Genomic DNA, 23374 nt, shown 5'->3' on the forward strand with positions numbered 1-23374 from the left:
ATTTGGCAAGCATACTTGCATGCATAATGCCATTGCAGATGACAGTGTTAATATTCTTCCCACAACTTTTCACTAAAAGGGCTGCCACAGAGATTTGCAGGATGGGAGATTGTTCACTGTCTGATTTCACCAGCTTAGAGAAGAGTTGGGTGGGTATCTTAGGCGTTCTGTATCGCTTTAGCATTGCTTTGAAAATAGTAGCATGTTTGTGTGTGCAATCCTCTTATTTTGTGCAACTTTTCCTCCACTTTCATTCCTATTTAATTCATCATTGTTTAGTAGTTCACAATGTCTTGCTGGAACAAGTTTGTTTTGAGGTTCTATACTTATATTGTTTTTTTTTTTCCCACAATAAAAAAAGAAGTTAGATTGTACAGATATTGTAGAAGGAAATTTTAATTGTTAAAAATCCTTTGTAATAAATAAGCCTTTGGGATAAATTTAAAAATGATTGTATAATGAGGTAAATTTTGATGTTTTTTAAGTACAGTATTATCATTAATAGATTTTGTATGCTTTTAGAGCATTTTGAGCATGGTTTGATTTTTATTATATTTAAACGATAATATAATTTACACTAATTATATGGTATTTATCTTTTGCAGCTACATTTTGATAACCAAGTTTCTTGAGGTTATCATCACCATAGCAGCTGTAAGCAGTGTTGGGTAATGCATCTGGTATTAAAATCACCAAGTTGACGTCTGATTTTAGTTCATTTTCTAACATACCAACTTTGTATCCTCTTAAAGTAAAGCGAGGAGACTATTTGATTCAATTTCTAGATTTTATAAGGATAGCCAAGTGGATTTGTCGTGAGGGATAAATTGCAAGGAAGGTAAAGCCAAAAAGAGTAGGAAAAAATCAAAGGGAATTTATGGAAAATAAGACAGAAAACAGCTGGTGGCATAAGGCATGCTTGATTCCAGATAGGACCAAGTGTTTATTCAAATGAGTATTTCCATGCAGTTTGTTCTGCTTTCAGGATTAAGTATGTCTTGTTTTGCCTTTTTAGCTGTTTCCAGGACATTTGTGGAAGACTTAAGATGAGAATTGTAATTAACCGTATGTTAGTCATTAAAAGATAAATCAAGATATTGGCATCAGAAATCGTGGTGCTTATTAAGAAGTTGATTTAATTTCATATTTTTGTTTTTTTTTTCGAACCAAAGTAGGTTGGATATTATTAAGCATGGAGTTTACCATGAATCAAGAATTCTTGGTCATTGACATTTCTTTGCACTTCTGAACAACTTGAGACATTTGCTCACTACATTGTCATACCCTCAGAACAAGCTACATTGTAAAATACTAGTCCATAGTGCCTTATATATTGTTATTTTGAATAAAATTGTTAGAATTTCTTCTGATCTTCATCCTTTCATGCTGAAGTCTAAAAATGCATGACTCACCAGATTTTAGTTCGTTTGATTTTCATTGTCATATTTGTCAGATTTTTCTTTTGAAATCTGTTGAAATTGTAGTGAAATTCCATACTGAAATTTTAATGTAGAGGTATCACACATGCATTTGTAGTAATGTACAGTAGAAATGTCTTTAGTTCTACATAGTAAACCCCAAAATAGCTTTACTGTAAATGCTGAGTTAACCTGTCCTTATCAAATAAACAAAACTTTATTAAGTTTTTTTTTTAAGTGCAAACCCATCTTTCACATAACCTAAATTTAGAAATATGCATCCTGTATCAAGATTATATTTTGGCCGGATTGTTGCCCCACATCTGTGCCCAGTGGACTCTGGGTACCGAGCAGGCTGTGATAGGTATGAAATAGGAACAGTGAAGAACTGTAGAGACTAGTTTTGGAGTTTGGAAGTGTGAGCTAATGTAAAATTATGAGCATATATATATAATCATATACTAAATGAAGGAGTGAATACTAATATGGATGGTGGAAGAATGGAAGCTGTTGATGTTTTATGGATGATGGTAGGATAAGAGAATGGGTGAATTACTGAAAAGGTGAAGCAAGTAGGCAATAGGATGTGTGCAAAAGTTTCTGAGCATTTGTGTGCACAAGGGATTTGTTGAACCAACTTACCTTCATGGAAGTGAAGTGTGGATGCTGATTGCCAGTGAAAGAAATTGTGATGTAGCTGTTCAAGATCTCTTCCATTTTCTTGGGGGTACCCTGTTTCTGCTGTGGAGAATAGTACAGCAGAAGTTTTTACATCCAAAATAGATGTGATACACTTCACTGAATGCACTCTTATTCAGTAGCAATCTTGATATTTCTTTTCACTTTATTATGGCTGTTACTATTCTCTCATACAACCTTTCTTTGGATCTAGGCTGTGCACATACATATGGTACTATTTGAAAACACTTGTAATTTAAGTACTATGTACTGGATAAATGTTAGACCTACAAATTTTGAAGTATGTACAGACAAACCCAATAATTTTCCTCTGCATCGCTAGAAACTGTCAGTACATATATACAATTCTAAAGTAACAAGAAACGGGGGACGTTTAGTGAAGGGAGAAGTGACTATTCTTTAGAACTAAAGATGTGAGAATAGATTGTCAGGAGCAGGCACATAAATTGTCTGGGGCTTGTCTAAAAATGACTGAAGATTGCAGATGGTGTGTATCATAGGGGTAAGATGTATTTCCCACATTTGATGCAGTCTTTTCAAGACAGCTTGCCAAAAACCATCTGGTCAGAACACGAGTCCAATAACGCATCATATTTCAAAGAGCACAAAAAGGGATTAGGAAAACAACAGCGTAAAATATCCTCCTCAGACCATCAAAAGACTTATGGAGTCATAGAGAGGTTTCAATAATTATTAGAAAGTCTGACTACAAAATACTGTTTGGATCATGTGCCATTATAGGCTTAGAATTCCCCTTTTCTGTGCTTCACCATTTGCTCAGCCCCCAAATAATTCTTTATTGCTTTTGGTTGATTTTTGGCCATCAAGTAAGAGATTCCTTTGAGGTACTTCAGAATGTGTGCCATGCTGCAAGAAATAGTTAATTAGAGTTCATTTCAAACTTTGGAAAGACTTCTTTATATAGCATGGGAAATGGCTAAGGGTAACTTACTTCACGCTTAGTGTAAGGTGATGAACATAGTGTTTCTATATGAAAGCCAAAATAAGATTATTCAAGTGTAGAGTCCATGTCCTTGTCAGTAGTTATGATCGATTTTGTAGATTGTTAAGATTTGCATCAAAAAGTCAAGGAAACTACTAGTGCATTTAATATTTGTTAATTTCAACTTAGTTATATCCTGGTGTTCTCAGTTTAGTTTGCTGCCTTCTTTTGATGAAATGTGCTTGGCATCTGCTGAACTTGTCTTGGGCAACAGCAATATTCTCGCACCATAAAACAAGCAAAGGTGTTTGGATCTAGGCATAAGCAAGTGATGTTTCCATCATGTAGACTTTTCTTTTATGGTGGAATACTGTTAAAGCATTTTGACCATTTAGTACAATGGTTTCTGTGATGTTTTGCTAGGGATGGTTTACAGTTTTGACCCTGATATATTTGAAAGGAAAAAAAAAACTTAACCTTAATAGATATTATTTTGCTGAAGGAATGAAGTTTGTATGTATATATTTCTTTGTTTTGGTGATTCTGTTTTAACAGTGTTCTCATGATTGTTTTACTTTATCTCTAATAAACATCATTCCATAGAAATTTCAATAATTTATGGTAGCAGGAATCTTGAAATGGGGAAACAAATCCAGTCAATGTATGGGTACTAATATATTTAGCAATAAATCTATGTATAGAGGCAGTCCCCGGGTTACAATGGGGGTTCCATTCTTGAGACACATTGTAAGCCGAAAATCGTCGTAAGCTGGAACATCGTGAAAGATCCTAAGAAAACCTTAGTTTTAATGCTTTGGTTGCATTGAAAACTATGTAAACTGCATTCTTATTGCATTTTTCATCCCCAAAACCTTCAAATATTGATTATTTTGCATTTTTGGTGTCATAATTCTTGTGCCAGATGAGCGTTGTAGGCGTTTTAACCCTGGAAATAATTTCTGATGAATATAATTGAAAAGCGTAACCTCGGAACGTTGTAAGCCGAACCCGTCGTAACCCGGGGACTGCCTGTATATAAAGAACTTTAGCTTTTGGGAATCTGCGTGATTCCCCTTTTTAAATATTCTTTCACCTAGAATGAAGCAGGGAGGTTAGTAAAAAAAAAAAAAAAAAAAAAATGCATAACTAAAAATGACCATGAAGTACTATTCTGGAACTCCTTTGTTCCAGTAGCTGTTTGAGATTTCTGTAACGGTTGTTTCTCAGCGGGTACGAAGTGGACAAATAAACTTAAGAGGAAACTGATTTTACTGTATCAAAAGGGTATATGTATTAGTAAAAGCAGAAGGCTTAGCTGAGTCACCTAAGTGTGAGCATTATAGTGGACCCCCCGAATTTGCTGGGATGCTCTAACCCCCCCTCCCCCATGAATAACTAATTTCCATGAATGCTTAAAACACCTTAAAAAATGCTTATACTTAAGTATTTAAATATTTTTATCACAAAGTGCATTTAGTTGTGAAAATTATAAGAAAATATACAGCAATTACTGAATATTTCTCTGAAAAATACCGTGAATAGGCGAATTTTCTGCGAATAAAGTATATATACATGTATGTTCCTGTGAAATCCGCGAATGCGGGGGTATTCAGATGTTTAAAATGTTAAATTTGGCTTGTGCTTAGAAGCTGAGCTCACGTGAATGTTTTTAATAACATGTTGGATAGCTTGAGTACTCATCCAGCTGTTATTGCTGGTTAAGAATGTAGCAAGCAAACTTTAACCAATAGTGGCCACATAGGTGATGCCAATGCTTAGGACTAAGAAATTTGCTGTCTTTAAATGATTGTGATGGAAGTTATCAACTACTATTGGCTGGAACATGAATGGGTTATAATTATGCTAAAAAGCAAACTTTCTTCTAAAGACTTAAAATATCAGAATCTGGTGAGCAATTTAAAAGAATGCATATTTTGTGCTAAAGCAGCTAAACTGACAGGCCTTAAGTTTTGATCAGTAATTCTATGATGTCGAGACCATCTAGCATATCTGAAATATTTGATGATACATACTATACACCTTGGCTTCCACTTTTAATCAGGTCATATTGAGAAAGTCTCTCTCCAGTTCATGAAAGACTCAGAGCTTGGTGACTGTTGTCTCTGGCTCCAAGATCGATGAGGTTTTGTCTTTTGAGGTGGATTGCTTGCCAGAGGTTGATGAAACAGTGTTGCCAGTCTTTGAGGGGGAACTGATTGCCTTTCTGAGTGTTTTGATCCGTGGACAGGTGATGAGGAGCCTTTTGAACAATTTCTTGCGAACGTCTGCAGTGAGAACAATAATGAAGAAAATGCCGACGCCTCGGAGGCAGTTGATGGCTATGGGCAAATACCATAGGTATGTGTACCACTTCTCGCCAGGAATTGACTTGTAATAACCTATCAGAAATGCAACTAGCTCCAAAACCCAGGTGGATCCTGCCCAGAAGACCAGCTTTGTTGAGTCAACCCATCTGGAAGAGGAAGTGGATAGAGTATTCAGGGGTTAATGACATGCAAGTGAATCAAAGTATAGTCCTTTCTTAAATGAAGTAGCATAGTGTTCTTAGTTCCTGTTTCCTTGGGAGCCATACCACATTATGCCCCTCTGTAAAGACATTAGAAGGAATATGAGCTGGAATAAAGGAAAGATGCTCGTGCTTTATGACCAAGTGTCTCTGATCAGGAAGAAGGAATATAAGACTAAAGGAACTGGAAAAGCCACAAGAATTGTTGAGGAAAAACTTTTGAGAATTTAATATTCATTTATCATCACTGAGGCTTATGTATGTTAGTATACATAATCCTCACTTGAAGGTATCATTGATGACACGGATTATTATTATTCAGAAGGTGAACCCTGTTTATATGGAAGAAGCTCAAAGGGACCACTGACTTGAAATTCAGTCTTCCAAAGAACATGGTTGTTCATTTAAAAGAAGTAACAGAAGGTAGTGGGAATTGCAGAAAGAGGAGATCAGTTATTAGAAAAATCGATATTTTAACAAATAAATAGGTAAATTTAAAAAAGATCTTAGTAAAATATTAAAATATACAAGTTTAATTGAACTTCCAAAATTCCTATTGCACGACATCTGGCTCTCAGCAGGAAAAGGGGATTGGGGATCAATCGTGAATGTGAAAGATCTCTGGTAAAATACCGCTTTATAAAAGTCTGGTTTTTTATAGACAATGAATTTTTAGGTTTTAGTAGTTTACTTTTAGGTCTGCGTCTCAGGCTTTAAGGAAAGGACATGAAGGTTGGTTACAAGGTCTAACATTGCAATACAGAAGCCCTGGTTCTCTAGCCGCTAACTGTATTGCAATGATTGGGGGTACAGGGAAAACCAGTAAATAATGCCACCTGATGCAAGGTTCTATCGTTACATCAGCGGCTTTTCCAAATTTCCTCCCACTTCTGATGCTAAGCGGCGTTTTTGCTGTTTTAGTTTCTAGTTGTTTAAGCTGTTCAGGAGTAATAGTATACTTTTAAAGAATAATACTACAAGCAAGTTAAAGTGCAGTCTTTGTCTATATCCACGATTCCAAAAATACTTTTTCATAAAGAACGCCACATGGCAACATGAAGTTAAGTTCATAAATGAAATAAAAAATCCCAGAAAGTTACGTTCTTAAATGAAATAAAAAATAGAAAGTAACGTTCTTAAATGAAATATAAAAGAAGAGGAAGTTACGTTCGTAAATGAAATAAAAACAGAAAGTTACGCCCTTAAATAAGAAAAAAAAAAAAAAAACGAAAAGGATGAAATTACTCACACATTACGATTCTCGTATTTCCTGAGTCCCGAATGCTGACGCAGTGATGGTTTGGCGTTTGGTCTTTGTCCCTCGGAACTTTTGTGGTTGTCATCTATAACAGGGAAAATAGTACTATAGTAGTTAATCTCCGTATGGGGTTAGTTATGTCAATGCAGTAGGCATTTACATGAGGTTCTTTAGAGTATCCCTTCGGCCACTACCTGTAACCCCTTGCATTCCTCTTACTTTACATCTGTTCATATTCTAACGATTGATTCATAGTGCAACTGCGAGGCTTTTCCAGCTGGTACATCTTTACGTTTTAGGAAAAATGACCTTACAGGTCCCAGTGCTTGGCAATTGGCATAAATTTTATTTTCTGTTCTATTTTACTAAAGTTAATGACTGATGAGATGATTTGGGTGTGCGAGGTAATAAATATGTATTTTAAATATCAACAGTTTATCATTAGAAGAAATTTTACGGGAAAGTTCATTACATCCAGTTAGCAACGTTGAACTTGGTCTAACTGGAATAGTATGAGGTTTAACAAATTGGCGAAATGACGTATAGTGTGTGCTGGCGTCACAATAATGAAGGTTTATTGGTCTAAGAAGGGTCCTTTGCTTAAGAATAAATAGCATTAAAGTCAATTTCAGACAGAAAACTGGATTAAAAACAAAATTCCTTCGAAGTATCTCTGAAAGAGGACTGTTTTCATTCACATCTTGGCAAGCCAAAAAGAAACGTCTTGTAGCAATTAATGTAAAGAGATAAGTCTTTTACATGAAATGTATTGTGGTTTGGTACAGATGATGCACAAGAAAGCTGACTGGTACTACCCATCATTGGTTTTTTAGTACATAAGTTATTCATGACACTTAGTGGTCCTGTTTGTATGTTTGACGTGACTAATTTTGAAGAATGGAGGTGTTTAAAAAAAAAAAAGTAAATGTCAAATTCAGAGGGGATGCATTAGCAAGCAAACTTAGATTCTTATGAAATTCCATTCAGAGTTTGTGTGTGATCGAATTTTGGGAATGTAGCCATGGGGCTGCTTGCTTAGAATTCGTGCATAGATGATTGCTACAACCTAGATCCACACAACCCAGTTTTCCATTACTTAGTAAAGTATAACTATCCTTGATGACCTAAGGCCAGCTTAACTTGGCAACATTGCCAAAACACCAGCCCTAATGAAGATATGACAATTCTTGGCCAAAGGGTTTAGGAATGAAGCGAACACTCACCGTTTTTAATATGATGAGCTGCTTGTTCCAGCTGTTTGAGTTTTATACGTCTGGCCAGCTTGCTGCTGATCAAGAAGACGACATTTGCCAAGAGGGAGATTGACATCGGCGTGTACAAGTAAAGTAGTCGGGCTTTGTCATCTGAGAAGATCGAAAGGCTATCTGTTAGTGAACAGCTACAACGAAAAAGATGCGCATTCCACCAATTAATGTATGGGCCTTATTCATGGAAGCCTCGATAAAGGAAAGGACATAGACAGATCTTGTGTTATCAAGATCAACTTACCAGAGAATAAGCAGGAGTTGAGGCCAATCTTTGGTGTGACAATTGAACAATCCAGATGTTTTCTGTAATGGTCAAGGGTCAAAGCCACTGCTGTGATTATGGCCGGCACGCCCCATCCCCACAAACAGTGGCACAATAACCGGCAATTTTCTGGAACCCTGACGTCTCTTCATGAATGAATGAAATGAAAATAAAGAATACCTTGGGTTTCAATTGTTAGAAACTGTAAATACTCTTATTATTGTTTGTGATAGACTGGTAGGAGGGGCAATCTAATACCAGTATATAACAGGCTGACAAAAACAAGGGGAATGAGGAGGCAAAATTGTGGCTTGACTAAAGTGATATCAATCTGGAAAAGTCAAATTTCGGCTGATCAGTACTTTATGCTAGTTATAATATGCAAGAATCTAAAAAATTAAAAATAAAAGCTTTATTAGATAACAAGTTACTTGTAATTTTTCTGTGTCTTATCAATGGAAATAGAATTTTTCTGTGCCCTTATTAATGAAAATGGGATTTTTCAGAGACAGGAAAGGGGATATTATAGTCCTTACAGAGTGAGAAGCAGCGGCTCCAGACAGATGGACGTATTCCACAGGAAGGCAGCTAACATGAAGAACAATACGGACCCAGCTGCCAAAATAATGAAGGGGTCGGTTGAGGTCAAATATGCAGAACTGAGTCACCTATTGAAAAAAATACTCTGCTGAATAGTACAAAGACCTCTTGCTTTCGGTTGAAATAAAAAAAATAGGTTAATTATAAAATTTGGTGGTGCCCAAACTTGCCTGAGGTATAACATTGCCATAATAAAATGTGTAACTTAAAAACATTAAAACTTTACACTGTTTTTTCAGTATTGGTCATTTGTGACATAAGTTTTCACATTACTCCACAGTGAATTGCAAAACCGAGGCCATACTGACTCACCTATTAAGGGACAAACCTTGCCGTCATTGGTCAGGGGTGCTGTCTGTTGAATTATCATGAACATAAACGCCAGAAAGTAAGAGAATACGTAGCTCAGAAGAATTCTCCCAGCCAGTGTGTTAATCTGTAGGATAAAGGACATTCACTCGTCAAGGATTACCGTCAAATTTGCATTGAGTTTTCTGCAATAACCAATGTCCGTCACTTCTGTGCCATTATTGCTTGCACCATACTCGAGACATCAGTCAAAAGTTTTACTATTGACTTTTATCTTTTGATGTGTGGATGCATTATTGCTGCACTAAATACTTTTTTTCTCCCTCGCGCCATAAACAGAAAGCTTGATGAAAACTGCGAAGTTATGCAAAATGACATCAAATAACTCTAGCAAATAGTGTAATGGTAAAAAGTAGAGAGTGATATTGGACAGAAAAAAATGAAACCTTACTTTTTTCACTGTAACAATGCCTCGTCTGACTCTGCTGCAGAGGAGGACGTAAGCGGTGTACAAGAGAGCAGCGCATGATACCCCCATCAACGTAGGTATAATAATGTACTTTTCTTGGTGTTTCAAAGACAGTCTGTACATATTGCTGCAGATAAAGATTTGTATCCTGGTGGTGTTGCCAAGGAAGTAATCGATGCAGTAATCTGTGTTTCTTAGTTTCTCAAATGTAAAATTGCAGCCACTTTCATCATCTATTACATTCACACCCATTGTCTGGTCATCAACAAGTATGGCATAATCGCTCTTGTTCTGCTGACCGAAATCATATGATATGTAATTCTCTACTAGATTTTTACACTTAGGAAAGCCTGTGTGTATTAATTCCGTAACTTTGGCAGCCACAAACTGTGGTTCATTGAGAATGTCCAAGTCATATTCCCCGCTAATGCAGCTAAAGTTTCCATTGAGGTACTGGCCCTCTGGACAACATTTCCCAAATGGGAGACCCTCGCTATAATGATCGAGTGTTTCTTCAGGTAAGATCTGAGCTATGTCCCACAGACACAGCATTACCATAGAGTCTGCAGCACCTGTATTGTCCTCATAATCCTCCACACAATAATTGGTTGTACTTAGACTCCCCTCATTGTTTTGCACAGACAGAGTGCCTTCGCCGTCTATCCACCAGAGAATGTGCTTATCTGCTGATTTGAATGTGGTATTGCAGGTCTTACCAGATCGGTTAGGCTGTGCTGTTTGGGGAAGGTAGGATTCCATTAGTTCTGTCATGTGGCTAGATGACCTGAATTTCCGTTTTGTTGCTACGCAACCGTTGTCAGACCAGATTTCATGAGAAGAGCAACATTTATTGAACTTGTTTTGACATATGAAGGCGCCACTATCCTCGCCAAAGAATTCTTTGCAGCAAGATGAAACTGGAAAACATTTCTCTGAGAAGTCGCAAAGATGCATTGTGCCATCGTTGTTGTATGCAAAGATCTTGTCTGATTTGACTATCCTGAAAGATCTGGCGTTTTCAACCGAAAATGTGTCAGAGATCAGGGGAGTGTTGAGGAATGTGTGAATTTGATCAACGTAGTGACCGGTACTCCCAAGATGAGCATGACAGTCGAGAGAAAGTGCATCGTTCTGGCTTTCATTACAGCAGTTTTTGACTCTCGGACAGACTTCAGCTACCAGAGTGCCATTCGTCAGCTCCTCCGGCGACGATGCCTGGAGTTCTGTACAGTAGTGTTTGTGGTCGTATGTCACCCCGAACCCGAGGTCTTGGAGACGCCCATCTGTTAGAAATGCATGGCTTTGTGGCGTCATCACCTCTATTTCCAATACGGGACATGAGCTCAGCCTTCCAGTTCTGTAAGTGATGTTTGTTGAAGTGTCTCTGAGGAGATTCTTGATGTGGTGTTCAAGTGTTAGTTCTTCTTCTAAATTCGCTTTTACACAGTGCCATGTGATGGCGTCGAAAAACTCATCTTGAGCACAGCATTTTCTGATAACTGGGGCTTCCTCCAGACTCCCCCTCACCCACGTCAGGAGCAAGGAAGCAAGCAAGAGCAGAGTCATTTTCGTGAGTCCCAAGACCATGGCAACATTTTCCAAGAACCTGTGGGATAGAGAGAGATGCAAACATTTTAGATGAAATGACTCGGTATCAGAGAATGAGCAGTCATGCGATTTCAGACTAACGTCCTCGGTAAAAAGACTACTAATTACGGTAAAACACTTCTGATTTACTGTCGGTCAGATCAAAATCTACTTAACTTCCGATTAAATAGGCTTCCGTAATACGTCTTTCATTTGATCACCGTACGTGCGCGCGCACACATATACTTGGGGTAGACGTCATCTTGGAAAAACACAGTGGAAGGATACTACAGTCCTCGTAATTTCTCCCAGTCATCGTTTGCTTGAAAACAAAACGTGATAATTGGCATAGCTTAAACCAGCGTTTTTCAACCGGGCGCATTGGTGCGGCTCTTGAGGTGCTCAGGTGTGCCCCAAGGAATAGGAAAATTATATTCTAATGTTTAAAATATCTGTTATTATTTTCTAAACTTTGCAGACACCGAGTGTGTGTTTCTATATCTGAGTCAAGTCTTCGATATTTGACATTTTAAACTGGAAGGTAAATTCCTTAATCTTTCTTTTCATTTCATTGGGGGTTTGAATCAGTCATTACTGGCCTCTTTTCTTTTCGAATTTCTATCCTGCTAATTTTCTTAGTAGTTGTTTAGCCGAAAATGACAACTGTCAGTTTTTTTTTCTTTTTACTTCAGGCTACCGGACACATTTTCCTTTCATGAACACCTTCCTCACAAGTTTATGCGTTTGCTTTATGCTTTGCAGAATTCATTGCTAAATGAAAACTTATATTTTTAATTATTGGTTCCTTAATCTCATTATCGGAAAAATATTTTAAAAAGTAATAATTTTATTGCCGATGTATGAAATTCCATAAAAAGTGTGTTAAGAACCAGTCCTTTTTCCAGTGCTTTTTGACTGGTTCTACGAAATCTTCAGTCTCATTCGTGGTTGAAATGGAACTGATAACCTTAATCATTTATTACTTTTGGTAGATTTTAATTTTTTTTTAAATTTTTGTCATGATTCTCTCTCTTTCTCTCTGATACTTGAATATTAAATTGTAGAACTGTTGTGAAGAAGAGTAGTATATTCTTCTGTTAACACAATTTCTCAAGTTCCTGCATTTTCCATCAATTCTCAGCCACAGTAGCTGCCCGTCACTTTTAATCTCTGATTTCCTCTCATATAAGAAAAGCAGGAATAATGCTAAATTTCCCCTGAGGCCAGATACCAGAATAAACTAAGTCTAATCTAGTGCAATAATCCAGATTTGTGGATCCAGGTGAATGACTTCCCCATATGGTCAGTGCAGTGGATGGTGGATGAAAGGACATAAGCTAATACCCAATTTTCCTTGAGGTCGGTTGGCTATAGGATTAACCAGTGCAGCAATACAGGTTAGTGACTTAAAATCCAGGTTAATGACTTCACCATATGGTGGCTGACATGTCAAAGCGGTTTTATGATTCGTGACGATGACCTCCGTGTCCTGTTTAAAAGCAAGGACATCTGCGATTCTGGTCAGTCAGTCAGTCAGTAGATACTACCTGACTGGTGCTACATTACTCTTCCAAGGTCTTCGTGGACTTTCCTATAATAGAAAACCAGGTGGACTACCCAAAATGGACAGATTTTAAAGCAAGAAACGTACCAGTGAGGAGCTTAATTCTAATAATGAAACCGTTTCGAGTGAATTGAAGTGTCCAGCTAAGAAAATAAAGATTAGACCTAATCGGAAATACGACATAAGTTATTGGCTTCACGTGGACTGGAGATGAAAATCAGCCTCTCCCATTGTGTTTGGTTTGTGGTTGTAAAATGTCAAATGAGTCGATGCTTCCTAGTAAATTAAGTAAACATTTTCAAACCTTGCATTGCAGTCTTCAAGGAAAAGACGTAAATTATTTCAAAAGACTACTTGACCAACAAATAAAGCAAGCATTTGCTTTCAAAAGCAGAGTAACATTGTCTGAATAAGCTCAAATTGCATCTTATGAAGTATCGGAAATGATTGCCATAAAGATGAAGTCACATACTCTTGCTATTATGTTGCCCCCTTGCAGAAAGATGAAGACTAAAACCAAAGGTGCGCCCCAAAGTTCCTGTCAATTCATAGATGCGCCCTGAGGTAAAAAGGTTGAGAAACACTGGGCCTTAAACAGACCGAATTATTCCTTCGCATTTCTCATTAAAATATTGCTTTATTTCTTGACCAGTTTCAATGGTTAGAGTCATATCAATTTGTATAAAATGTTAAAATGTAGACCCACGTTGAAAAGTAAGTCTGGGAATGAGAGGCGGATGCGTAAGTGATCGGGGTATGTTGGTATGCCTGGGTGCCGCCGCCAACTGTTAACTCCCCCCGCCACAGCTCCCCCAACAAAACGAAGTTGTGAATATGATGGTATTACTTCTGCCAAGTCCATTTAAACTGATATACTATTCTGAAGTTTGGATGCCACGTCAAAGTTATAAATGGGAATCTGATGATATAGAGGTGATTGTTGATGCAAGAGAGAGTAGAACGCAATTATATTACAATTGCGGAGAACCGTTAAAGCCAAGGCTATAATTATTATAGTCCTGGAGTTAAGGTGTGCTGCTGCTGAGGGTAATCTGCAGTCAGGTGAGAAGGAGGGTCAAGCACAATAGAATAAATTTAGTTTCGACAAGACTTCTTTGTGATATAATAAAGAATTCACACACACACACATACAATATATATATATATATACATATATATAATATATATATATATAGATATATATATATATATATATACACCCAGCAAACACACCACGCTATTTTCACGTTGCAAAATAGTGAAAATAAGGTGAATGTTATTTTCCATGCTATTTTCACGTTGCCTAAAAGTGAAAATAAGGTGAATGTTATTTTCCATGCTATTTTCACGTTGCCTAAAAGTGAAAATAAGGTGAATGTTAATTTCTACCAAAGTGCAACGTAGTATCTACGATGAGAGGGTCATCCGCCTGACAAGGCTATGAGACTTGATTGTGGTAGGAATGTTAATGGTTGTGTTATTATGATAAAAAACCTTACTAGATACCTTAAGTTTTTTTTTGCATTACAATGTTGTTGTTAGACGTGCGTATCACGTCATAACGTCCTGTTTCGCTATCAACTTTTGTAATTCTGTTAGGCAAGAATGATTGAATCAAGAGCATATGAAGAATTTCTCACCAAAGTGCAACGTAGTATCTACGGTGAGAGAGTCATCCGCCTGACAAGACTATGAGTGTTGCTAGTTTATCAATATGGAAATGCTGGTCTCTTATGGAATTAAATACTAGGGGTTGAGACTTAGGCTAATTTAAATTTAAGTAGATAAGGATATGGCTCCCAGGTTAGGTGGGGAACCTAGGTTAGCTGGTGTCCTTGTTTGTTTTCCTTTATTTATTTTAACTTAAAATTTTTAAAATATTGGTTTCTACAATCACTTGCATCAGAACAAATCAAAGTACCTATAAATGCACCAGTACTAGGTAATTCCCATTTTATTCATTACAAATCTTGTGTAATATTTTGTAACATAACTAGAGGGCTTACCTACCCTAGACTTCCCATAGGGTAAACTAACCTAGCCTATCATTTTGTAATTTAACCAACCCTTCCTGTATAATGCGTCATGGGCTAAGCTTAGCTAATACTTTCTCTGGTATGGTAGAATAGGGCTAGAAATGCTTAGGGCTACATTTATGTGCATTGTATTGACTGAAGCAGTAATAAAACCCATCACTAGGTTTTAAGCATATAGGGTAAAAAAAACCACTGACTACCAACCCTTATCACGCTGGACAGGTCTTATTCACTTGATATTTAATTGGTGAAACAAGAATACAATTCCACAAGTTTGTTGGATGATACTTTTTTGCAATTTAGTGTTTGCTAAATATTCGGCTGATTTAAATGTAATTATATAAATTTCATATCACTCAACTTGAATATTTTATCAGATGTCGTTTGTGGTCGTGGAGTTTCTGCATGAGGAAGCTGTAGAAGTAGTCCACAAGTCATGGATAGTGAAGAAAGAAAATGTGAGTTATCCCTAAAATAATGCGGATGGTGTATGGTATTAGGCTTAAGGACTGCAACTGACCAGAACTCTGTTTCTCATATGAAGGTCTGACAATTACACAATAAGTACTTTACTTTTTTTTATTAATTTTTTTAATGCGTATAATTGACATTGATTGTGCAATTTCAGGGTGTGTATTGTTACTGGCCTCCAAAGGCTGATGCTTCAGCTAAAGTCAAGAAGGAAGAAATGCCTGATAAAGAAAGATGGAATCTACATGAAATTAGATTATTTTCATTTGCTGGTATGCAAGTTGTATATTATGAATCTTAATATCTGAGCTATAGCATGTACAGTATATAGTGGTCACTATAAAACATTTTAATATCTTATATTTTCCTGCAGAAACCTACACTAAGGCTTTGGAACGGGCTAAGAGAGCAGAGGATACATCAAATGTAGAAACAGACCAGGAATGTCTCAAACGCAGAACTACCAAAAAGCCAGATAAATTTGGCTTCTCAGACAATGAAGAGGCTGATGGTATGACATCCCTGTTATATAATTGCTTTGTAGGCTGTGGTTTGCGATAATAACCCAAGAAAACTGTTTTACTGACTAATTATTTAGTTCATGATAAATACCAAATTAAGTATGGCATTCATTTCTAATAACTATAATGACTGTGATGAATATGAAAATTTGCAGATGAAGATGGTGATAGTCTCCAGCTATGCCATACACCAACTGTTGCTATGTTGCCACAGCCTCCTCAGCCTACAAGTGACGCCAAATACGGTAAGGGGTAATTTATTTGTAACTAAGAAAATTCTTTGTTAATATGTATTCACTGTTCCTTGAGTTCAAAACCATCATATAAAAGTATCTCTTTTTCATCATCTTTCCAGTTGCATCATCTAATATATGAAGTTGGATCAAGCCAACTACCTTCACTCAAAAGTATTTTTAATAGGTAGTGTTTTAATTTTTGTGGGGGGGAGGTTGTTTTGGTGGCTTGGGGAACTTTAATCATTGTCTAAATATAAGTTGTCAACCTTTGTTTAAATATAAGTTGTCAACCTTTACCACTAGTATATTCAACACTGTCCTTACAGGAGGATTTGATGCATCTTCCAGAGACAGCTCTTCATTGCCCGACCCCTACCAACAAAAAGTCCATAGAAATGGCAGTGTAGAGAACTACAAATCAGGTATTTTAAAACTATATGTATGTATGATGTGAATGAGATGTATTGTGAGTTGTATCGTTGGCAGGAAATAATGAATATTAATTTATTTACAGAATCCACTCCAGAGGTCTCACAAAGGTTTAAGGGAAAACTCCAGTTGAACAAAAGGTAAGTTATGTGCACAAGTATTGTGCCTTTTTTTTTTTTTTTTTTTTTTGCAAAATTATTTTAGGGAACTTGGATATATGGAGTTCAAAGACTTCATAATTAAAACTGACCTTGTCTCACAACATGTGATCTTCAATAATTATTATTTCAGATTATCTCTAGTTGGAGCTGCAGATGAAGTTAGTGATTTTATTTTTTATTTTTTTTTTACAAAGATCCCTTTAAGCATGAAATATACTGAATTTTATTTTAAACTGTAATTTGATTGTGCATTCATTTTGGATGTAGTGAAATATAGGTCACCTTAAAGTTACACAGTATATTCATATACATATTTTCTCACAGCCACATCTTCAAGAACTGCAGATTTAGGTCTAAAAGAATTTATAGCTGTGTCGGAGGCAGAGGCTGCAAGTATGGTATTATTTTCATCATGTATTTATTAAATGTTTTTCAAAAAGAAAATTGTGCTCAATATCTGAATATACTGTAGCACCTCTGCTTTGAAAAATAATTGATTTGAGCCTGGTAATTATTCTGCTAGATGCAAGGTACAGAGCTACATTGTTGGCACGTCTCAAAACAATTGAGGAAAATCAGCGGCTGATGGTAAACCTACTACAATCTGTAGCTGCATCTGTAGGGTCAGGAGGGGAGGGTGTGGATGATGTTTTGCCAGCCCCAGTATGCAGTTTAGAGGAGCTGGATGACTTGTACACTAAGTTAACTGATGAAACATTCAAAAAGAAATTGGTAAGAACAAGTTTTATTATCTTGGAGATTAGAAACTGCTTTTTTAAGTGTTTTGGGGCTTCCATTATTTATAGCAGACCGTTCTGGATACTTTGAATATAGATGTAAGGCTAGTTTTTATGCATGAGAAAAGTAAATTTTATCATTTTCTTCTATATATTGCAGACACTGTATTTGTCATCATTAGGAGGGCATAGCCTTGGAGACACAGTTCGTAGGATTATATTAAAAAGCTTGGAAGTAATAGTGTGTGGTCCTCATATAGTCTAAAGGGAAGGAAAGGACAGCTAGCATTTACTGATCTTCCTATCTGCAAAGTTGTCATCAGTAAGTGTACAGGATTTCTTAGTTACAATATCGATTTACAGCATTATCTTAAGTAGTACTGTAAAATAATATTTGTTCTTATACAAATACAAACCTGAGTAAAAAACTCAGGCTTGTATAGTTATGAAATATACAAATTACTTTTAAAATTTTGTCTTTTGCTTTGGTTGATGAAATTAAAACAATTAAATCTTGCTACCTTTGATATGTTTTGATTTCTCTAAAATGTAAATTAAATCTTGGTTTTGGTTTCTCTACCTAAAGGAGCATGCTTAAGAAACTACAGAAAGGCAAAATTATCCGAAGTAGAAGATGAAATTAGTGAAGCCCTGAAGCATGCCTCTAAAAGAAAAGGTGGCCTAAAGTACAAGGTGAGCATTGAACTTGTTTTAATGTTCTTGTATTTCCTTAACTTGATCATTTTTAATATTAAGGAATAAAGAACTGGGAATTTGGTATTAAAGCAGCACTTCAATATCCTATTCCCTTCTCCATTCTACTTCTCACTCCACTTGTACACAAACACTCCCAACATTCTTGCCCTATATATATCACTCAACATGCTTCTCTCAGGTAATTCCTTTCCACTGCACACATTCTTGCCTGTTCTTCCCTATTCCCAGTACCTGTTTTAGAAACGTTGTCAGGGTAAACATATTTCTTAAACAACTCATACAACCCCCATATAAAAACTCCTCTTTTTCATATGCTATGTAATAAATTTTGATTCCTTTTAATAAAAGTCAACAATCTCTACTTTAGCATTGTAATGTTATCTCTTCCCACAGGATCCTGAGTCTAAAAGACCCAATTATTTAATAGCACAAGAACCATCCGATTCATCATCCGATTCAGAAAACTAGGCGCAGATTAAATCAAGACAGAGTGCAAGGTTCAGTGGCCCAGGAAGGTCATACAGTATGAGGCCCTCCACACACACACTCCTGCTGTCATACTTCCCACTCTCAATACCACATAACCATCATTTACCACCTGCTACCACTTATTGTAGTACGGTAATTGTTGATATGCAAGCAAGTCAGTACCAAGTCTACCTTGCTCCAAAGAACCCTCTTGTGCAAGATAAAATTCATGATCTTATAATTCATAATGTAAGTTTATATTACTTAAATGCTACCAGGAGAGATCAAGTAGAGTATATGTATAGCTCATGAAATATGAATTCTTTTTTTCTACAATACTATATATTTATGCCTAACCCTTTTTTTTCTACCTCAAAAATATTATTGCCCATGGAATATCCTATATTTGCTTTTATATGCTGTATACTCTTCCAGGAATATTCTTTTGGTTCAAATATATTTGTATGCATATTATCTGTGCCCTTTCTTGAGCTTACATTTTTACTTTACATTTATCAGTGCCTCTGGAATCTAAATATTTTGTTATATGCCAATTTATGGCCTACTTGGAAAGTGCTGTTTTTGCTTTTTATATGGTATGCTCTTCATGGAATTTTTTTATTTTCATCAATGGTCGTATATTGTACTATTTATGCCATCGAATTTAATATTTTTTAACCAGTATCTTTGAAAATGGGATGTACTATTTCCTCATTGTATTTTATACCAATCTATTGCTTATTTGGAATATGCTATTTTTGTTAATATGTATTTTATACTCTTCATGGAATTTTTTTCAACTATATTTGTTGCCTTGAATTATTATTTTTCTTAAAACACATAATTGACTATGGCATGTACTATATATGTATTGTATTTACTAATATCTGGCCTACTTGCTATTTTTTAATGTATATTTTGTACTTTTTTTTTCATCTATGGCTGTGTACTATTTATGCCCTTGAATTAAAATTTTTTTTTTATACATATTAGTTTCCATGGAATATACTATTGTTACAGTATTTTGCACTCTATTTTCTGTTAATATATATTCGTATGTATATATACCTAGTCTTGGAATGTGCCATATTTTTCTTTTAATATATATTCGTAAATATTCTTACCCAGCCATGGAATGTACTATATTTATCTTTTTATATAAATTCCCATGTATTTATACCCACCCTTGGAATGTACTAATTTTTCTTTTAATATATATTTCTATATATTTATACCCAGCCTTGGAATATATCAGCTAATTATGAACTGTACCTGATTATATAACATTTCCCTTGTTTATAAATGTCTTAATCGACATATACTATTTTTGATAGAATAAAATGTCAATATTGAGTACGTACTGTTTTTAATTTAGACCTTTCATTACCATTACAAGAACATTATTCCAAAGTGCTATTTTAGTGGTTAGGAGGTGACTTTTTCACGTAAATTTCTATGTTGCTTCCACGTAATGTCGTGTCTACAGATCTACGTTTATTTCACATAGAAAAATAACGTGACCACAACGATTTTGCAATGTGTTCACGTGGTGACCACGTAGATGTGCTAGGTGGGTATTATATATATATATTATATATATATATATATATATATATATGTGTGTGTGTGTATGTGGGAGAAAGCTTTATGTAGACCTTTTAACATAATTTGGAGAAATACAGTTTTATAGCCCTTTTGAACAAGGTCATGGGCCCAGCAGCGTCAGCCCTCAAAAAATGCATTGTATAGTTGAGGTTGGGAGGAACATTTTGAAAAGATCAGTGTAAATGTAATTGAGTGAATTTGACATGCTTGAAGACAGTGAGTGACAATGAGAGGAAATGGATTGGGTCAATAAGAAGTGGCTGGTTGAAGAAATGAAAGTATTAATGTAGAACAAAGGTATATTTTATGTTGTAGGTGCATGACATAAGAACAGATCTTGTTCTGGTGGTATTATTATTATTATTATTATTTAGACGATGAACCCCATGTTATAAGGATAAGAAACAGCAAGTATGAGGAAAACAGAGGAGAAGATGGATGTAGCTGCACGAGAATGTTGAGATGGATGTCGAGAGTAACTAGGGAAGATAGGATTAGAATTGAGTATACAAGAGGATCGACAAAGGTAGTTGAAATATCGAAGAAAATACAGGAAGGAAGGCTTCGATGGCATGGACACCTGTTACGAAGGGAAGGGAGGAACGTCATGTTGGAAGACATACGATGGAAATGGAAGTGCGGGGTAGAAGGAAGAAGGGAAGACCAAGAAAGAGATGGCGTGATTGTGTAGGGGAAGATATGGTATTGAAAGGTATAAATGAGAACGAGGCACAGGACAGAAATCGATGGAGACGACTCATTCGCAATGGCGACCCCATATAAAAATGGGTTTAAGCTAGGAAGAAGACGATTAACCCCATTCAAGGGGCCATTACCTTGAAATTCAAGCTTCCAAAGCATGCTGCATTCATTCGAAAGGAGTGACAGAATTAAGGGAAATACAGAAAGAGTAGATCAGTTACTGGAAAAATATATATAAAGGAATACAAAGTAAAAATGTAATTAAATAATCAAAATACAAGGAGAATTATATTAGGGTAGTAATGATGGAGATAAAGGGGAATAACTTGAGGATTTAAGGTACAGAAGACAAGTTTAGAGATAATTTTTTTTTTTTTTTTTTTTTTTTTTTTTTTTTTTTTTTTTTTTATTGAATCAAGGAATGGTTTTCTGGTAAAGCGAGTCTGAGACGAGTGTGTTACTACCTCCTAGACATTTGATATATAATATGAAAGAAGTAGTTCTAGAAGTTACATAAAGACGACAGGAAATTTAACTCCGATGTCGGTGCAAAGATAAGAAAACGATTTGGGGATAGAATATGGAATGGCGGATGACTGTAGGCAATGCAGTAGCAAATGGCTGAAGTTAGGCCTAGTGGAAAGAAACTGCAAAAGCCAGGTGAAAGGTTTGAGAAGAGAAAGATGACAGTATGAGCACAAATAAAGGGTTATATTATTGATGATGGACCAGTTGTATGCTTGTTTAGGAGTGGAATATGGATGTTGGTAGGATGAAAGGAGAGGCAGTTGCCATGGATGGAATGTGGGAAGTGAGGAACATATTGTGGCAAGATGCGCGGGAAAGCTTAGGGAGAGACTGAGTGCGTGGAAGCCTTAGCCAAGGTTGCAGTGTGTACTGTGTAGGGATTTGAGCCGGACATTCTATACTGAAGTGCTGTTTACAACAACAGCATCAACAACAATATAATAATAATAATATTCAAGCTGTTGAGACTTAAATCTTTACGTAGTAATGGCATAAGAAATGAGAGAGAAATGCGGAGATATGCAATTCGTAGTTGAAGAACCCTATAAATAAAGTCTGTTATTATTATCATTATTAGCAGTCGAAAGAACAAGCAAGCAAACGCGTATAATAGAAAATCCAAGGGAAGGCAAACCTGTTTTAGCACAAAGAACAAATTTAGAAGAGTTGCCAGTACGCGGAAGACGTAGACAAGCAAAATTATAAAATTATCGTACGTGCCTGTAAACGGTAAACCTGTTTGCCTCGCTTACCAACGCGTTTCTAAAAGGAATGGAAGGGTCCGTTTTAACGCAAATGCAGCTTTGTTTTTATTGAAAGCAAAAGAATAAACCTCTGGATCACTGTATGGGTAATTGAAATTCGATTAGCACGGTCAAGGTCTAGAAAAACCATGATGTATAGACATAAATCCTGATCTGGAATGGTTAGACCATGAGCTAGACGTATAGAATTCATATTCGAAATTTTACATAGTTCATTAAATGGGGTGCATGTCTGTCGTCTTATTTTTAATACGGGTCACTATAATGGCCCTTTCGGCTGTCTGCTGTATGCTTACACACCATGAGTGGTAAACCTCGATGGAGCAGATCGATGTAGTCACATCCAACTCAATGTTCCACGTCTGAAAAAGGTTTTTTATTTTTTTTTATTTTTTGTGCGGTGGAAAATGGGAAGGCCGTATCACAACTCGGAATGAGTCTTCACTTCACAAGATTCGTAGTTTGACAATAATAATAATAATAATAATAATATAATAATAATAATAATAATAATAATAATCACTTGAAGAAACTGTAGTAATAGTAACAATAATAATCACTTGAAGAAGCCGTAACAGTTTTATAGATGTCTCTGACCATTTTTCTAACAGCTGTCATCTTGAAAAGTTTTTATTTTCGTTGTTGCTTTTTTTTTCTCTCTCTCTCTCTTCTCTTTGATTACCAAATACATTTTATAGCACTGCCTGTAAAGCCACAAAGCCCACACAAATCTGGTATGACTCTAAGGAGCCGGAATTACCTGTAAAACATACAGTGATCACAGAATGCCAACACTCATTTTACTATTTTCAGTATTTGTAATTCACCTTCATTTTGGTCGTATGCTAATCCTTCTCTCTCTCTCTCTGACGTGACTAACGATCTTTCGCAGTTTTTGCTGAAACTTCTAAAAGAAAAGACAGACACTCACAGGTTTTTTGAATACAATCCTACTTCTCTTGGCACAGCTTGCTTTGGCGAAGGTCAGGCCAGGAGTGAGGGAGGAGGTTCTGTGCTTGTAGGATGGTTCAGGCTGTCCTTGTAAGCGTGACTACCTTTACACAGAGTTAGAGAGTTGGTACTACTCATCTCCTG

General features: G+C 36.1%; 3 protein-coding genes across 8 annotated transcripts; 2 read left to right on the forward strand and 1 right to left on the reverse strand.

Moving 5' to 3' along the window:
* Window positions 1-3720: 3720 nt before the first annotated feature.
* Window positions 3721-23332, reverse strand: LOC135201574 (probable G-protein coupled receptor Mth-like 1). Of its 3 annotated transcripts, none has more exons than XM_064230598.1 (8): window positions 23211-23332; window positions 9736-11359; window positions 9288-9411; window positions 8912-8990; window positions 8355-8521; window positions 8069-8209; window positions 6837-6930; window positions 3721-5533 (listed from the first exon to the last, which is right to left on the reverse strand). In XM_064230598.1, exons 2-8 carry the CDS (start codon window positions 11338-11340, stop codon window positions 5161-5163), a joined length of 2583 nt encoding a protein of 860 aa, XP_064086668.1. In that variant the 5' UTR covers window positions 11341-11359; window positions 23211-23332; the 3' UTR covers window positions 3721-5160. The 3 variants fall into 3 exon arrangements, with proteins under 3 accessions (XP_064086668.1, XP_064086667.1, XP_064086669.1); XM_064230597.1 differs by having other exon boundaries at window positions 23040-23283; XM_064230599.1 differs by having other exon boundaries at window positions 23107-23282.
* Window positions 12751-16899, forward strand: LOC135201878 (uncharacterized). The gene is made up of 7 exons (XM_064231179.1): window positions 12751-13837; window positions 15318-15398; window positions 15569-15683; window positions 15785-15922; window positions 16088-16177; window positions 16495-16590; window positions 16889-16899. The coding sequence occupies exons 1-7, from the start codon at window positions 13739-13741 to the stop codon at window positions 16897-16899; spliced, it is 630 nt and encodes a 209-aa protein (XP_064087249.1). The 5' UTR covers window positions 12751-13738.
* On the forward strand, window positions 16242-20599 carry LOC135201575 (uncharacterized). Of its 4 annotated transcripts, XM_064230601.1 has the most exons (8): window positions 16242-16590; window positions 16683-16737; window positions 16889-16916; window positions 17083-17156; window positions 17282-17490; window positions 17656-17817; window positions 18082-18188; window positions 18606-20599. In XM_064230601.1, exons 3-6 carry the CDS (start codon window positions 16912-16914, stop codon window positions 17758-17760), a joined length of 393 nt encoding a protein of 130 aa, XP_064086671.1. In that variant the 5' UTR covers window positions 16242-16590; window positions 16683-16737; window positions 16889-16911; the 3' UTR covers window positions 17761-17817; window positions 18082-18188; window positions 18606-20599. The 4 variants fall into 4 exon arrangements, 2 of the variants coding, with proteins under 2 accessions (XP_064086671.1, XP_064086670.1); XM_064230600.1 differs by lacking the exon at window positions 18082-18188; XR_010311554.1 differs by lacking the exon at window positions 18082-18188 and having other exon boundaries at window positions 17083-17151; window positions 17282-17817.
* Window positions 23333-23374: the final 42 nt, after the last annotated feature.

This window comes from Macrobrachium nipponense, chromosome 28 (genome assembly GCF_015104395.2).
Source record: "Macrobrachium nipponense isolate FS-2020 chromosome 28, ASM1510439v2, whole genome shotgun sequence".
NCBI classification, from domain to species: domain Eukaryota; kingdom Metazoa; phylum Arthropoda; class Malacostraca; order Decapoda; family Palaemonidae; genus Macrobrachium; species Macrobrachium nipponense.

Coding starts and splice junctions, on each gene's coding strand:
- LOC135201878 (XM_064231179.1), top strand. CDS start 13,739: ATGATGGTATTACTTCTGCCAAGTCCATTTAAACTGATATACTATTCT. Junction 13,838..15,317: donor GGGAATCTGATGATATAGAG/GTGATTGTTGAT, acceptor ATATTTTATCAG/ATGTCGTTTGTGGTCGTGGA. Junction 15,399..15,568: donor GGATAGTGAAGAAAGAAAAT/GTGAGTTATCCC, acceptor GTGCAATTTCAG/GGTGTGTATTGTTACTGGCC.
- LOC135201575 (XM_064230601.1), top strand. Junction 17,157..17,281: donor AGGCAGAGGCTGCAAGTATG/GTATTATTTTCA, acceptor TTATTCTGCTAG/ATGCAAGGTACAGAGCTACA. Junction 17,491..17,655: donor AAACATTCAAAAAGAAATTG/GTAAGAACAAGT, acceptor TATATATTGCAG/ACACTGTATTTGTCATCATT.
- LOC135201574 (XM_064230597.1), bottom strand. Junction 9,412..9,735: donor GCATTGTTACAGTGAAAAAA/GTAAGGTTTCAT, acceptor TTTATCCTACAG/ATTAACACACTGGCTGGGAG. Junction 8,522..8,911: donor GAGCCGCTGCTTCTCACTCT/GTAAGGACTATA, acceptor TCATTCATGAAG/AGACGTCAGGGTTCCAGAAA.